Below are 15,359 nucleotides of genomic sequence, written 5' to 3'. Positions count from 1 at the left end.
GGCCACCTGAATCTGCACATCGATGCTTCTCCTGTGTGTTAGCGAACTTTGAATTTGCTGGTCAATATGAGAAAAAGGATGAAACTTCATGTGCAAGTCGTCAGATCGGGAATTCCAGGGATATTGCAGTCATGCTTGAAACAAAGGTGCAAAGGAGAAAGCTTTGAAGGGGAAGCTTTTGTTTATATATGCAGACTTTGATTAGTTTTTCCTGTAAGCACATTGACTCCTTCCTGTTGTGGACCAGGACCTGCTTAGAGCCCGACTCAAAACAACCCAGCAGAGAGCTGCTTGAACCGGTCAACCTGCACCTGAACATCAAGAGAAACTTGGCAGCTTCCTGGTACAAGAAGATGGCTGCTGTGGTAATCGATGGAGATCTGAAACCCATGAAGGTAGGAGGAAGAGGAAGTTAACATGTATGCTTGTTACATTATTAAACCTGTAACCAAAAGTCTTTCCCGGATTAAAAGATGACAAAAAAAAAACAGAGTAGCTGTACAGTATGGTTGGTGTTTAATACGTATGTGGTAATCTTTCTCCATAGAATAAAATAAGTCAGAAATTCCACTAACGATTTTATTCTTGCTTTTACAACCAGTCGACAAGTAAACCACCAAAGGTACAGTTTCCCCTAAGGGCAGTCCTCTCTGTAGAGTTATATCGTTGCTGATCTCATTTGTTACTTGGAAGCTGGGTGCAGTTTGTTTGTTTGTTTGTTTGTTTGTTTGTTTGTTTGTTTGTTGTGGTCTGTAGTTTCCGTAGACACCTCCAATAGGACACAGGTTTAGGCTAGGCTAGCAGTCTTTGGCCGTAGCCTCATTCTGGTCACAGCTGTAGACAGACTGAGTAGTAACTGATGCGTCTGTGCAGGTGAAGCTCAGTCAAGATGACCTGAAGGTGCTGCTCAGAATCCTGATGGAGAATCTGGGAGAGGCCGGAGGCCCAGAGCCCACCGCAGCCCGGCAGGAGACCAGTCTGCAGGTTCAAGCACCTGGAACCACCCCGACAGGTCCGATTGAGTTCATGTTCAGATATTCACTCATCCAGAGTTGAACCCTGATATTTGTCTGGTTTCTGTGTCTGACTGATGACATATATCTGATCTAAGATAGACGAGGATTATTTTGAACCTTAAATCAAGCTAAGCTGCTCTAAAGTCCAAGAATAAAAACATTGAGTTGTTAATGAGTGTAATAGATCCACTTTAATGTTTCTTAACCCTGTTTGACTGTTTTGTTGATGTCATCTTTGCTCTACTTGCTCAGGTGGTGCTGGGAAGATAATTGTGAGCCACAGTGAAGAGGATGATGAAACTTTGGAGACTGTCAAGTTTAACTTCAACATCGAGTCTCTTGGTCTGGTTCTGTACCTCGACCCCAAACAGGTCAGTTAGAAACAACAAGGACGTGAAAAGAAACTGATATCTGTGGGACGGTCTTCGTCCAGTGGTTCGAGTAAGCAAGTGTTAGTTATTCTTCCTGACTGTTGTCCCTGTTCATTGCAGTCCTCAGATCTCCAGGACCAGCAGGACCTCAGACTGGGAGAGTTTGCCCTACACTTGCTAAAAACTTCAGGGAAGATCCTAAACAATGGCAGCATGGAGGTGAGCACAGTGCTGACTGCCTGCACACTGGACGACCTGAGGACCGGCATGGAGAGGGTCACCTCACGGTAAGAGTCAAGTGATCTCTCTGTCTGTCTGTCTGACTGTTTTGTTGATGACATGATCAATCACTGATGGAGTTCTTCGTCAAATAGTCTGTAGTTGTTTTTTAGAGAAGAAGAAGAATCATAGTCGGATCACACTGCACAGTGAATATGATCCATATCCAGTCTGCCCCCTTTACCTTTTCCCAAAGATGGTTTTTAGGTTTCCACAACGTTTTGTAACATTTACAATCAGTCGGCAGGATCATACTGCTGTTAACATGCACTGCAGTATGGTTACCAAATTACTGCTAAACATAGTGTACAGTACAGTATAGTATACTACAGTAGACTGTGACTTTACTTGAAAATATCTCTTAGAAAGCAGTTTAGTTTTTACACTACCAAAGTGGTTTAGATGAGATTTTTTTTTAGGGGTTTTTGTTCTGGGGGTTTTTTTATTTTGTTTTATTGGCCGTTACCAGTGAGTGATCACACATTGTGTTAACTCGCTGCAGGATGGTGAGGCAGAGAGACGAAGACAGCTCAGGGGACATGATCGATGTGACGTACCGGCAGAGCGCAGCAGAACGGGAGGTGGTGGCTGTTCTGCAGAAGCTCTATCTGTGTGCGAGCGTGGAGTTTCTGATGGCCGTTGGAGACTTCTTCCTGCAGGCTCTGCCGCAGAGTTCTGCTCCGACCGCCACCTCTGCACCGAGCGACAGACTGCAGCTGAGACAGACCACTGAACCACAAGCCGACCCCAAGACTGGTAAGATCGGACACCAGACCCTAACCGGAGAGACGGGGGGATTGAGTATATCTACTGTATCAACAGGAATATTAAAAGAATCCAGAAAGTGTTAGTCTACAACCGCAGCAGGGAGCCCAGCCCACGTTTTTGACCACTGAATTGCGAGATCATGATCTACTTTATCTGATTTAGCAATAAGAACAAAATTGATGTTTCCAAGTGTTCAGAGCTTCTCAGTCAAACTAAAAAGGACCATTCAGAATCACAAAGCGAGAACGGAAATAAAAAGAAATTACAAGACTGTTTTCTCCCTGCAGCCTCCTCAATGAAGACTCGACTTCGAGCGGTGGTGGTGGACCCAGAGGTGGTGTTCGTGGCCAACCTGATGAAGGCCGACGCCCCAGCTCTCGTGGCCTCATTTCAGTGCGACTTCACGCTGCAGGCCGAGGAGGACGGCACACAGAACATGAGAGCCAACCTGAGGGAGCTGAAGGTCCTCGCCTGCCCCTTCATCCAAAACAAGGAGGACAAGGCTGTGACCACCGTAAGAGTGTGCTTGTTTTTTGCAGTCTGTAGATTCTGTAGAGAACCTCTCACTCACCGTTATATCAGTTCTGTTTTTTGTGTTTTTTGATATGTCAGACACCTTTAAAGCCACGGCGTTTTGGAATTGTTGACTGGGAGTAAAAACCATTTTTACTGCATTACCCTTAAAAATATGAGTCGGGTAACAGATTAACTGAAAAAGTGTCTTACTGTAGGGGGAAGAAATGTGATGTGTTAGTGGTCTTGTAAGTAACGAGAGATGAACAAACATGATTAAAGGTATCAGTCTGGCTCTATCCAAAAGGTACTGAGACCTTGTTCGGTCGCCTTGGAAACCAAAGCTCACCCCAATCAACCACTGAGGGGCTCCATGACAGTGGAGGAAATCATAATTAAGGTATTTATTTATGGATTTATAAATCACACTGACAGATGTTCGAGACTGTGTTGCTTCTCTGGACCCGCGGTGATTTCCCCGACTGTCAGTGAACTCATCACCAGTGTGTCTTTCATTTGCAGATCTCACCGTTCATCCTCAACACAGTGACAACGATAACAGCCGCCATGACAGCGAAGCAGAAGGATCAGCAGTGCGAGGCATCGAAGCCCGATGTCAGTGACCTGTGGTCGGTCATGAACATCTACAACTGTAACTACTGGTTCCTGGGAGTGGACCAGGCCACCGAGGTCACCGAGAGCTTCAGAGAACCGGACGGACGAAATGAAGGGGAGAGCTTTGGCGTCGAAGTCAAGGTACCACAGCGTCTTCACAGAACATTCATTGTAAAACTTTAAAACCGGTTTGCTTCTTTTTGACGAGCTGTTGTTGGCCCTCAGGTTGTACAGGTGACTCTGGAGTCCGGTTTGGGTCATCGAACAGTCCCTCTGCTGCTGGCCGAGTCCTCCTTCAATGGTTCAGCCAAAAACTGGTCTTCGCTGCTACAGCTGAGAGCTGACATGACGCTTGAAGTAAGAACTCAACCTGGATTCAGACCTGATCCTGAAACCCGTGTCATATATTCAAAAACCTCTTGAGAAGGCTCCTAACTTTAGTTTGGGGTTTTTTTTCTATCTTTAGTTTTAGCTGAGGAGTATTTAAGAACATTATTCATGTGTTCATCCCTACCAACGAAGGTGTTGACGCCATTGGAAGGGATAGGCATACTCTTGCCTATTCCAGAAAGACAAAAGTCTCCCTGACAGCTGAGTTATCGCAGCTGCTGTGCTCAGTGAAAAATAGCAAAAAAACAAGCGTGTCATCTGTTCCCAGGTGAACTACTTTAATGAGACCCACGCGGTGTGGGAGCCTCTGCTGGAACGAGTTGACGGCGGCAGACGAAGGTGGAACCTGGAGTTCGAGGTAAAGCTGCTAGCAGCGAAGCTTGCTCTTCATGAACTTTGTGTAGCTGTCATAATAATCACACGTCACACTCCAGTAAATGTCCCACAGCAAAGCAATTCCCTGAAGTTCAAGCCTATCAAAAATGTTTTGTCTGTAAATAGTTTTATGTTAAAAACATTTTTGTGTTCCTCATATAAAACATCCAAGCGGCTCATTTCCAACTCCCCCCCCCCCCTTTTTTTTTTTTTTTTTTTCTTGGAATAGACCGACCTTAATATTACAGGTGTAAGAGTTGATTGGCGTGTCTGTAATCTGCCATTTAAAGGTGGAATGAAGGTGAATCTGATCACCTGCTGTCCCACTGCTGAGGTTTCAAATCCCTCACTGAGCTCCTAAGTGAAATAAAATTCCCAGCAACGATCCGCTGAAGCCTGATAAACTTAGTGATGCTGTTTTTGCTCCTGCAGATGAAAAACAATCCAATCCATGACAAAAGCCCCGTTCATGGAGATGACTTCATATTCCTTCCTGAACCTCGCACTGTCGTTAACATCTGCTCCAAAGACACCATGAATGTCACCATCTCTAAGTGCTGCCTCAACGTTTTCCAAAACCTCGCCAAGGTACAGAACAGCTTCAGTTTGTGTCTGACTGATGCTGTAATAAAATTGACTTTTTGAAAAAAGGAAATGTGTTAATTTGTTGAATTACTGAGTGGCCTTTTCCTTTGCTGTGTTTTGATCAGGCGTTCTCGGAGGGAACGACTTCCACCTTTGATTACTCTCTGAAGGAGAAGGCGCCATTCACTATTAGAAACTCTCTGGGAATTCCCCTCATTGTGGATCACAGTGCTAACTTGAGGCTGGTGGGATCTCCGGGACAGGGAAAGCTCCACGAGTTGCCGGTGGATCAGAACATGGAACTGGAGCACTCAAAGTTCGAACCAGCATCCAGAGGCAAACTTTCAGCTCTCCAGCGGCAAGAGAGCTGCCTGTTCAACCTCACCATCGGTCAGACGTTCTCACCTGCTCTCTGTTGGTGCTGCGCATTGTCTTATGCTAAGCTTGCGATTGGAGATGTTATTTCTCTGCCCCTACAGTGCCCTCAGGATACAGCGAGATCACCAACATCGCTGTGGACAAACCGGGTCGACGCCTCTACAACATCCGCGGCCCAGATCTACAGGAGGCCATATCTGTGCTGTTGCAGATCGACGCCGTCGAAGGCAACAAGGTCATCACGGTTCGCTCGCCGCTGCAGGTCTGAACCACAGATGCTCTAAATAAATTTATTAAATATTGTGATTAGAAAAGCAGGACAGGTTTATTTAGAGGCAACTTTTGTTTGTGTTTTTAGATAAAGAATCACTTCTCAGTGCCATTCACCATCCTCAAGTACTCTCCACAAACCAGAGCTCTGCAGGTTATTGGACAGGCCGAACCCGAGACGGAGTTTCATGTCACCTTAGAAACTTACAGGTAGAATCACACCGCCTTCTTCAGGTGTTCGAGAGACTGTTAGCATAGTCATAGTCTGTGGATTTGATTATTGTCTCAATAATAGACATCCTCTGCTGCTCTGAACATCTACAAAATTAGGATTTGCCAACATGGGCGAGCTTCTGGTTGCAGATCTGTTTTCTGTTTGTGACACTTTAAGTGCAATCTTGTCCTGCAAACTATCTGGAGCTGCTCTTGTGAGTTCCTGTGGCTCTGAGCAGCTCCAGGTGGCCCATCAGATCTTCCGGAGGTGGTGAGACTCTTTACTTCCTCTTTCCTCCAGATCTCAGCTGTTTTTGCAGCCAGCAGGAGAGCTGACAGGTCAGTATGCTCCATCTTCCACCTGCATATCCTGGAAGGAGCAGGTGCACCGGAGCTCAGAGGTGGGGTCGGTGCTTCAATGTCCCGCATCCGAAAGCAGCCTGCTGCCGCTCATGGTCAGCACTTTGGCCGTCCCCGATGACCTGCGACACATCACCAGCCATGGAGAGGAGGACTGGGACCCCGCCTATGTCATCCATCTCCATCCTATGGCTACCCTACGCAACCTGCTGCCGTACACCATTCGCTACATGATGGAGGTAACCCTAACCCTAACAGCTCCATGAAGGTTTAGCAATACAATAATAAAGAGTCTTTGCAGATATTCACATCTGTTTGTTAGAAATGTTTTATTATTTTATAAGCCAATGAAAACTAACCTGATCTAAAAGAATCTGATCGGACCTGATGTGTTCCATCCCTAGAGCTCAGTAGACACCTGCGAGCTTCGTGAAGGCAGCACGTCAGACCTCCTGAACGCCCGTGTCTCAGGCGAGATTGTGTCGCTGGTGCTGATGAGGTATCAAGGACGCGACTGGCACGGACACATTCGGATTGAAAAGGAAATGCCCGAGTTCCTGGCCATATGTCTCACCTGCGACTCAGACATAAACATTACGGTGGACATTAACGTCCATGTGACGAGGACGGCGAGCCGCCTGCTGCTGTCGCTCTTCAGTCCGTACTGGATCATCAACAAAACCTCTCGAGTGCTGCAGTACAAAGCCGAGGACATCTCCGTCAAGCACCCAGCCGACTACAGAGACATCATCCTGTTCTCCTTCAAGAAGAAAAACATGTTCAGCAAGTGCAAGGTGAGAAACACCTGGACACACATGTTCAGGCTTTCTTCTTTAGACTTTAAACAAGTTGTTTAAAGTTTTCACAATGCGGATTCACAATCCGAGCCTGTATGCTTTTATAAGCTTCCAGGTAAGTTTTTTTATTCCTGTATATTTAGATCTGGTCGGACCTCTATTTTCAGATCACTGCTTCCTTTTTTAACTCTTTTTTTTTTTTTTTTGAGGATAAAAACAAAGCCAGACATATTCTGTAATACGTAAAATGTTCATTTATTGCACATTGACATTTTGTTTAATCCTTTGGTGTTTGTTACAGCTCCAGCTTTGCGTCTCCACCAGTTCCTGGTCTGATGGGTTCTCTCTGGACACAGTGGGAAGTTATGGCTGCGTTCGCTGTCCCGCCAACCACATGGACTTCTTGGTAACTTTTTTTTCTCTATTGATCAAACTGTTTAACCCAGATGTTTTTTCTTCCTGGGGATTAGACCAGGCTTGTTGTGGAGCTTTTGAATGCATCACATTATTCGTCTAATGAATGGATTGATTAAAATTATGATTAGCTGTGAGCTGATCTAGTTTCATACTTCTTGTTTCTGTGTGCAGGTGGGTGTTAGTATTCAGATAAGCAGTTTTAAACTAACCAGGATCGTCACCATGAGTCCTTTCTACACTCTGGTCAACAAGTCATCTTATGAACTAGAAGTGGGAGAAGTGAGCAGCCAAACCAAGTGGCACTACATCTCTTCCACTGAGGTGAATGAATTCCTAGTTTTAGAACAGACAGGCTGTAGGGGCCTGTCTTCCTTATTGTCACTACCAAACGCCTTATGTTATTATAATTGTTATAATTCGATTGTTGTGGCGCAGTGTCTCCCTCTGTGGCCGGAGAATGGCTCGGGAAAGTTGTGTGTCCGTGTTGTCGGGTCTGAATCCACCTCCCGATCCTTCTTCTTCAATAAACAGGACAACGGCACCCTGCTAAAAATGGAGATGGTTAGTGTCCATTACACCAGACACATCGGACCAACTCTCACAGTTTAGTACATTTTGGAGATTTTTAAACGAATGTATGTTTTCAGTGCGGTGGGATCATCGTGGATGTCAACCTCTCCAATCACTCCACCGTCATCAGCTTCAGTGATTATTATGAAGGAGCAGCTCCTGCCCTGCTGGTTAACCACACGCCCTGGGCCACCATCAGCTATAGACAGAGGTCAGAGGTCAACACACTACTACATAAATGTTAATTTATAGCCTATCAGAGTTTAAAAGCTGTAACTTTTTCATCTGACACGGTACACTCTGTCTTAACTTATGCATTCTTGGAGGTGCTTCAGGTTTTTGGCCACAAAAACAGATGAAGCTCTTAAAGGCTTTTTTTTGCCTGTTTTCTGGTTGTCACTCCATGTCAGTTCCCTGATTTCAAGCTGAATAAATTTGTATTTCAGTTAATTTTCTCTTGTGAAACACCTTGGTGGAAACCCAGCTACTTGCCATTTCTTTTCAGTGGCTCATCCGGCTTTCATGATTTGAAACCCAGCGAGACTCGACGGTTTGCGTGGGACGACCCAACGGGAGTCCGCATGCTTCGTTGGGAATGCCGGGATCATTCAGGAGAGCTGGATTTGCTGAAGGTCAGACTCACACAAAATCTCTTATCTGTTTTTTTTTTTTTTTTTGTGCAAGAAGACACTATTGTGTGTCATGGTAAGACAATTCTGGAGGTCGAGCTTTTTTTAGTTGCTATTGAGGTTTGATGAAACACATATCAAAAGATTTCCCACAGAAAACAGCAGAAACTCTCTGATTTAATTAATAGTTGGAGAGCCAGATATTACCGGGAAACTATGCCTTTGTGACTTTGTAACAGCTGAACCTCATCCTCTGAAAAAGAATTTTTCAGTTTGTTGTGACAAAAGAAATCTAATGTAACAAATCTGAAAATGTCAAGGACCATAAATGGAACCCTGAGGAACACCAAAAAAACCCATTTATTTCAGCCACTGCTGTTGTATTGAGAAAAATGATCAATTACTCTATATAAAAGATTAGTGTAGATTTATGATCTGAACAATGAAGGTGAATGATATGAGTTTGTATTTTCTAATTTAGTTTATTTCATTTTAGCTTTTTGTTTTTAATTCAGTCTAGTTTTAGTTCATTTTCAGAGTGAGTTTCTCGTTCCAGTTTAGTTTTTATTGTTTGAAAAAGTTTAGTTGTAGTTTCATTTTTATTAGTTTCAGTGTAGTCTTTTTTTTGTTTGTTTTGTTTTGTTTTTTGTTGTTATTGTTGTTGTAATTCCGATTGTTTGGAGAACATGCGTCAGAGCCAAGACAGACATCCAGAATCTCAATAAACACGTACATCAATCCTTCATCAGGCAAATGAATTTTTCGTCAAACAAATAAAAAATTTTATCAACGTAATATTAGCTCAAACTAGGAAAAAAATAATATTTTTATTTTAATTTGCCAAGTTCACAAAATCGTTTCTTGGTTTACATTTTTTTTAAAGTCTAGTTTTTAATTTAATTTTATGTAACAAAAAATATTTTTTCACATCTAGATTTAATTTTTTGTTTACATTTAGTTGCTTTAACAACCTTAATTATTAATTAATTATTACCTTGATTTTTTGGCCATCAGGAGGCAACCACTCTGGCTACAAGACATCTGATTGTAGAGAAGTCTGGGAAACTGAGGCTTCTTTTACTGATGTAGATCCCCTGTGTACATATATTCTTTTAGCGTCTCGGTTGCTATTTTCACATCCTATTGAATATCAGTTATTCTTTAGTTATGGTACTATTACAGTCAAACTGGAGGATATAGCAATAACAATATGCTCCTTGTGTTTGCTTCCCACAAACCTCATGAAACCCAGAATACAAACACATCAGTTTCCTTACAGTCTGTCTGTGTTCATTTAGGATGATGTGGGTCAGTTTTCCTACGACAGCCAGTCACAGATCCACTGGGTTTCCTTCCTGGACGGACGCCAGCGGGTACTGATATTTACCGAGGACGTTGGAGTGGTGACAAAGGCTCGGCAGGCTGAGGAGCTTGAGCAGTCCGATCAGGAAGTAAAAGTTTTGTTGCAGAACCTCGGATTGTCGCTGATCAACAACAGCAAGCGGCAGGAGATCGCGTACATTGGCATCACCAGGTAAACACTATCACATTACCAGAGCAGTTTACAGCAAAGCAAGGTCACATTTCCAAGCTTCTCCTACAATGTGAGAATAGTTATTTGCTTTCTTTACTAACCCATGTTTATTATCAAATCAGTCTCTGTGTTCTCATAAAGAAGAGATTGTAAATGAACTCTTCTTCCTTGAAAATGGGCCAGATGAGTGCCATCTACTTGAAGTCCAGATGAGCAAAATGCAACCAAGAAATGCAGAAAAAATCTGTTACTTTTTTCTTTTGGTTTTATTCACAATGTAACAGCTGCAAGTTTCCTACTATGTATCCAGCTCTGGGTGACAGAGAAAGCATGCCCAGACCTCCCTCTCCACAGTCACCTCCAGCTGTTCTGAGGGGATAATGAAGCATTACTGAATCCTCAGAGAGACATAATAACTCCTGCGTGTCCCGGGTCTGTCCCAGGGTCACCTCCCAGCTGGATATGCCTGGACACACCTCACCTTGGAGTCATCCAGCTGCCTGAACCACCTCCAGCTGACTAAAATAGCACTGTTGGAGAAGAAATAGCTACTTTTAGCCTCACCTAAATAACTGAGCTCCTCGCCCATTGGGAGGAAGCTGAATTCTGCTGCCTGTTCCCGTGAGCTTCTTTTTTCTGTGACCAGTTACAGCTTATGAACATAGGTGAGAGTAGGAATGACAAGCAGGACCAGCCAGTATATTTTTATCTACACTTTTAGGTTCAGCTCTCTTTTTACCACTGCACCTTGGAGCTCTTTATATAGGGTTTAAATTATTTGCAGATGTTAAGCGGTGGATTGCTCCCTCTGGACTGAGGGATAGCTGTTGACCCTAACACGGGAGTTCAGATATCCTTACAATCCTGTTAATAAGTGACAGGAAAGTGGAGCGTGAGATTGACAGATGGATACGACAAGTAATGTGTCCATTGTACTGGACTGTTGTGGTGAAAAGAGAACTTCTTTACCAGTCAATATACATTCAACCCTCACCTGTGCTCAGGAGGTCTGGGTAGTGACCAAAAGAAGAAGGTTACAGATATGAGTGGCTGGAATGAGCTTCCCACATAGAGAGGCTGCACTTTAGAGGAGCTCTAAGTAGAGCTGCTGCTCCTTCACACGTCTGTTTGTGCAGACCAGCACCCACTGGAGATGATCATACCCACTGAATCTTGCTTCCTAGCACACCCCTTGGAGCAACATCAACACATAACCACAAGAGTGTTACAGCGTTACATGTGTGTTTGTATCACAGCTCAGGTGTTGTTTGGGAAATGAAGCCGAAGAATCGCTGGAAGCCGTTCAATAACAAGAACATCAGCCTGCTGGAGAAAGCCTACCAGAATCAGCTGAGTGGGAAGTCTGCCGGCGGCTGGATCAGACTGGAGAACCTGGAGGTGAGAGGTCAACATGCACCTGAAACACGCCCACCTCCCCAAAAAATACACACGCAATTTGAATTTCAATTGTCCACTGAGCTGAGAGGGAAGCTGTGATGTCACTGGCTCTCAGGTGAACCTCAGCGGGGCCACCATGATGATGCGTCAGCCAATTTCCTGCCAAGTGAGGAGGAACTTCCTGTCTGGGATCCAAGTGGAGTTCAAGCAGTCGGTGCATCAGCGCAGCCTGAGAGCTCAGCTGCACTGGCTGCAGGTAAAACTCACACACCACGATGGATACACACCTGAGCAGAAATACACACTCTTGTATGACTGGCATCATTCTGTGTCCAGGTGGACAATCAGCTTCCAGGTGCCATCTTCCCCATCGTCTTCAATCCAGTTCTTCCTCCAAAGTCCATCGCTCTGGACACAGGTGGAGTCTTTTTATTAACTTCTTCATAGCTTTGATCAAACTCTTGATCTAAACGTTCTCACGGTGAGCCGAGTGTCTTTAACTCTGCTTTCTGTCTCCACAGAGCCAAAGCCCTTCATTGACGTGTCCATCATCACCAGGTTCAACCAGCACAGCAACGTCATGCAGTTCAAGTGAGTAAGAACCAGTTCACCTAAAGACCTGCAGGGTTTTTAAAACCACAACCCTGCTGAAGTCCAAATCCTTCGTGTGTGGAATAAGCCACACTTACTTGTCTTTGAGAGGTAAGCACAGAGATGGGATTGAGCTTGTCTGTGCTCTCCAGGTATTTCATGGCTTTGGTCCAGGAGATGGCAGTGAAGATCGATCAGGGTTTCCTGGGAGCCATTTTGGCTCTGTTCACTCCAGCTGCAGACCCCCAGGCCGACAGCGAGAAGGTAGAGCTGCCGCTTCTAACATGTTAAAAGTGCCAACATGAACCACACACAGAGGGTTCACATGTTTGAGGTTTGTCTGTGTTTCAGTCTGGGCTGATAGAGCAAGATCTGCAGGGCCTGCAGGCCGAGCTGATGGAGGCGTCGCGGACTGACGCATCTGGTCTCAGCTACTTTGAATACTTCCACATCTCACCCATCAAGGTGAAGACGCACAGTCTGAGCTCTCCTTTTCACTTAAATTTAAAAACAGGTTAAATCGTTAAGTCAACCAGATGAATGTTTGGATTCAAAATCAGCCCAGTGTTGTCACGGGGTCAAGGTTGTGTTTCCACCTTGGTGTTCTTGTGTTTGTTTCAGCTCCATCTCAGTCTGTCTCTGGGCTCCAGCGGTGATGACTCAGTTGAGGAGACGGAAGCCATTCAGTCTCTGAACCTGCTGCTGAAAAGCATCGGGGCCACGCTGACCGACGTCGACGACATCATCTTCAAGTGAGACTCTCGCTGTTGCGGCGGCATTAGAGAGATGCGCTGAGGGCCGTAAAGTAGGGGACGGCTGTTTGCTGAGTCTGTCACAGTAAAACTTTCTGTGTTTGACATTCGTCGTGTTTGTGTCCCACAGACTGGCCTTCTTCGAGGTGAAGCACCAGTTTTACAGTAAAGAGAAACTGACGGGTGTGGTGGCTCGACACTATACTGAACAGGTAAAGTTACAGCCTCCATGTGTGCCATGCATCTACAAGCAAAACAAAGGTGTAATTAAATGGAGATAAGCCAATCAGATCTGAAGAAGTAACAACTGATGATGATGATGATGATGATGATGATGATAAACATTTAACAAATTTGATCATGTGGACATAAGTATTAAACCTGTGTTAAATTCTAAACAGCGTCTCTGCAGAAGCAAAAGGCAGATAATCTGGGTTTTTACCCCTCAGCTGTAAAAGGCTGATGGGCATCTAACTTTGGGAATGCCATAACTTGAGAACGAAGCGACGTAGGATTTTCAAATTGATACCATAGGTGTATCTACAACGAGGCTGGGGGGTACCATTGGCCGTATTTTAAAATCTCAAGAAAGAAAACCTGGTGTCTTTCTCTGCCTGCAGTTCCTGAAGCAGATGTATGTTCTGGTTCTGGGTCTGGACGTGCTGGGAAATCCATTTGGACTGATCCGAGGTCTGTCTGAGGGGGTGGAGGCCTTCTTCTACGAGCCCTTCCAGGTAACTCGTCCTGAACTACACAACGACATGATCGACTTTTTTCTGATAGTTACCAGGAAAGATTCTGATGTAAATCTTATTTTTGGATCATGACCTGAGAAGCTGACAGGCAGGAGAATCCAGATGAAATGAAAGTGGTTTGTGTTTGTCAGGGAGCCGTTCAGGGTCCGGAGGAGTTTGCTGAAGGTTTTGCGATCGGTGTCCGCAGCCTCTTGGGCCACACAGTTGGTAAGAAACCCAGAGGCATGATGGATGTGCAGAGACTGATTTAATGTCCAGGACAGATGATGAGCACTGCGATCAGTATTATTAGCGAGCTGATTCCTCATGCAGGTGGCGCCGCAGGCATGGTTTCCAAGATCACAGGATCGGTTGGTAAAGGTCTGGCAGCCATCACTATGGATAAAGAGTACCAACAGAAGCGACGTGAGGAGATGAACCGACCACCCAAAGACTTTGGAGAAAGTCTGGCTAAAGGAGGAAAAGGACTGCTGAAGGTGCAGAGAGACAGAGTTCAGAGGTTTTTGTGTCCTGATGTGAGCCCGATGCAGTTCAATAACAGTTCTCGTTTCTGCAGGGAGTCGTGGGCGGAGTAACCGGCATCGTCACCAAACCTGTGGAGGGTACGTGCTCCTCTGCTGTGAAACCCACACTGCTGCTGCAAACACGCACTCAGTTTCTGTTTGTCACCAAGTGATCGCATCCAGTTATGGCATTTATGCCAGAAACATTTTTAATAGTCTCATTTAGACTTGTTTTCAAAATAATGGAAGGAAAATCTCCTAATTTTTTGCCAATTCACAATAACGGTCAGCTCATGGTGCTTTGTAAGGTAAAGACCCTACAATATTAGAGGGAAAACAAGGGGAGAAAACAAGGGGTAGTCATGCACCCAGTTGTATGAGAAAACACTTGTCAGCAGTTGGAAGGAGAAACTCCTTTTTCACAGGAAGCAACCCTGTAGACCCAGGCTCAGGTTGGGGTAATCTGCTATGATAGGTTGGGGTTGAGGGGAAAAAGAAGAGAGCAGAGAGACTTTGCTCGATGGAGACAGACAAAATGTTACCAAGAATGTTGAACCTAGCTTTATCCAGTATTCACATATGTGTTCTGTAAATTTATGCAAATTGTTGCAAATCTACAGCAGATATGAACTTTGAGCTTTCACATGGTGATATTTACCAGTTACTTTTTGACCATATTCAGCTGTAGTGTCTCCATCTGAAGGAAAACAGAAACACTCGCATGTTCTTTGTAGCAGAGTGCAGTACACTACTGTGAGTGATGATGACATTTAAGTCTACAGACTAACCTGAATTAGATTAGATCCCCTTTCTGTCAGAGAAATGCAAGAAAACCCAAAACTGCAGATGTAGACTCCGGAGCTTCAGAGGATCAGAGCAGTTACTCTTACTTTGTCTTTCTCTGTAGGAGCAAAGAAGGAGGGAGCAGCAGGTTTCTTTAAGGGGATCGGTAAAGGTCTGGTGGGGGTGGTTGCTCGGCCGACAGGCGGCATCGTGGACATGGCCAGCAGCACCTTCCAGGGCATCCAGAGGTATTTGCTTCAAGCTTTCGTCCGTGTCCAGTCTTTATTTTCACTCTTCAGTCTGTCAGTGACTCTGTTTATTCGTACTTTGTTTCCAGTATTTTGCAGACTGAAGAACTTCCTGTGTTTTCTGTGTGCTTCTTAATGTGTTGTTTGTCTGCTCACTAATTTCTGCTTTTGTTTTCTGTCTCGTGTCGTTGTTGCCGGGAGTTTTGTTCATTGGTTTCTTGCTGTTTTGGTGTGTGAGTATTTCACATG

General features: G+C 44.7%; 1 protein-coding gene across 5 annotated transcripts in view; it reads left to right on the top strand.

The window, feature by feature from the left end:
• vps13c (vacuolar protein sorting 13 homolog C) overlaps positions 1-15,359 on the top strand; it is a 50,305-nt gene that overhangs the window by 25,285 nt on the left and 9,661 nt on the right. For all 5 annotated transcript variants that reach the window (XM_039613626.1, XM_031743691.2, XM_039613638.1 and 2 more), the window contains 35 exons: positions 248-395; positions 874-1,012; positions 1,269-1,387; positions 1,508-1,674; positions 2,169-2,422; positions 2,722-2,948; positions 3,255-3,347; positions 3,470-3,703; positions 3,788-3,919; positions 4,221-4,310; positions 4,760-4,915; positions 5,038-5,302; positions 5,392-5,552; positions 5,649-5,770; positions 6,075-6,372; positions 6,538-6,927; positions 7,232-7,336; positions 7,519-7,668; positions 7,783-7,908; positions 7,995-8,128; positions 8,423-8,549; positions 9,845-10,080; positions 11,337-11,478; positions 11,594-11,734; positions 11,815-11,896; positions 12,000-12,069; positions 12,222-12,333; positions 12,421-12,534; positions 12,691-12,821; positions 12,952-13,033; positions 13,442-13,555; positions 13,708-13,783; positions 13,889-14,052; positions 14,133-14,178; positions 14,987-15,110. In XM_039613626.1, the coding sequence (XP_039469560.1) occupies positions 248-395; positions 874-1,012; positions 1,269-1,387; positions 1,508-1,674; positions 2,169-2,422; positions 2,722-2,948; positions 3,255-3,347; positions 3,470-3,703; positions 3,788-3,919; positions 4,221-4,310; positions 4,760-4,915; positions 5,038-5,302; positions 5,392-5,552; positions 5,649-5,770; positions 6,075-6,372; positions 6,538-6,927; positions 7,232-7,336; positions 7,519-7,668; positions 7,783-7,908; positions 7,995-8,128; positions 8,423-8,549; positions 9,845-10,080; positions 11,337-11,478; positions 11,594-11,734; positions 11,815-11,896; positions 12,000-12,069; positions 12,222-12,333; positions 12,421-12,534; positions 12,691-12,821; positions 12,952-13,033; positions 13,442-13,555; positions 13,708-13,783; positions 13,889-14,052; positions 14,133-14,178; positions 14,987-15,110 (5,271 nt within the window). The remainder of the gene's footprint in view (positions 1-247; positions 396-873; positions 1,013-1,268; positions 1,388-1,507; positions 1,675-2,168; positions 2,423-2,721; positions 2,949-3,254; positions 3,348-3,469; positions 3,704-3,787; positions 3,920-4,220; positions 4,311-4,759; positions 4,916-5,037; positions 5,303-5,391; positions 5,553-5,648; positions 5,771-6,074; positions 6,373-6,537; positions 6,928-7,231; positions 7,337-7,518; positions 7,669-7,782; positions 7,909-7,994; positions 8,129-8,422; positions 8,550-9,844; positions 10,081-11,336; positions 11,479-11,593; positions 11,735-11,814; positions 11,897-11,999; positions 12,070-12,221; positions 12,334-12,420; positions 12,535-12,690; positions 12,822-12,951; positions 13,034-13,441; positions 13,556-13,707; positions 13,784-13,888; positions 14,053-14,132; positions 14,179-14,986; positions 15,111-15,359) is intronic.

Source organism: Oreochromis aureus, linkage group 1 (assembly GCF_013358895.1).
Source record: "Oreochromis aureus strain Israel breed Guangdong linkage group 1, ZZ_aureus, whole genome shotgun sequence".
Taxonomy (NCBI): domain Eukaryota; kingdom Metazoa; phylum Chordata; class Actinopteri; order Cichliformes; family Cichlidae; genus Oreochromis; species Oreochromis aureus.
This window is presented reverse-complemented; position numbering and strand designations above follow the sequence as displayed.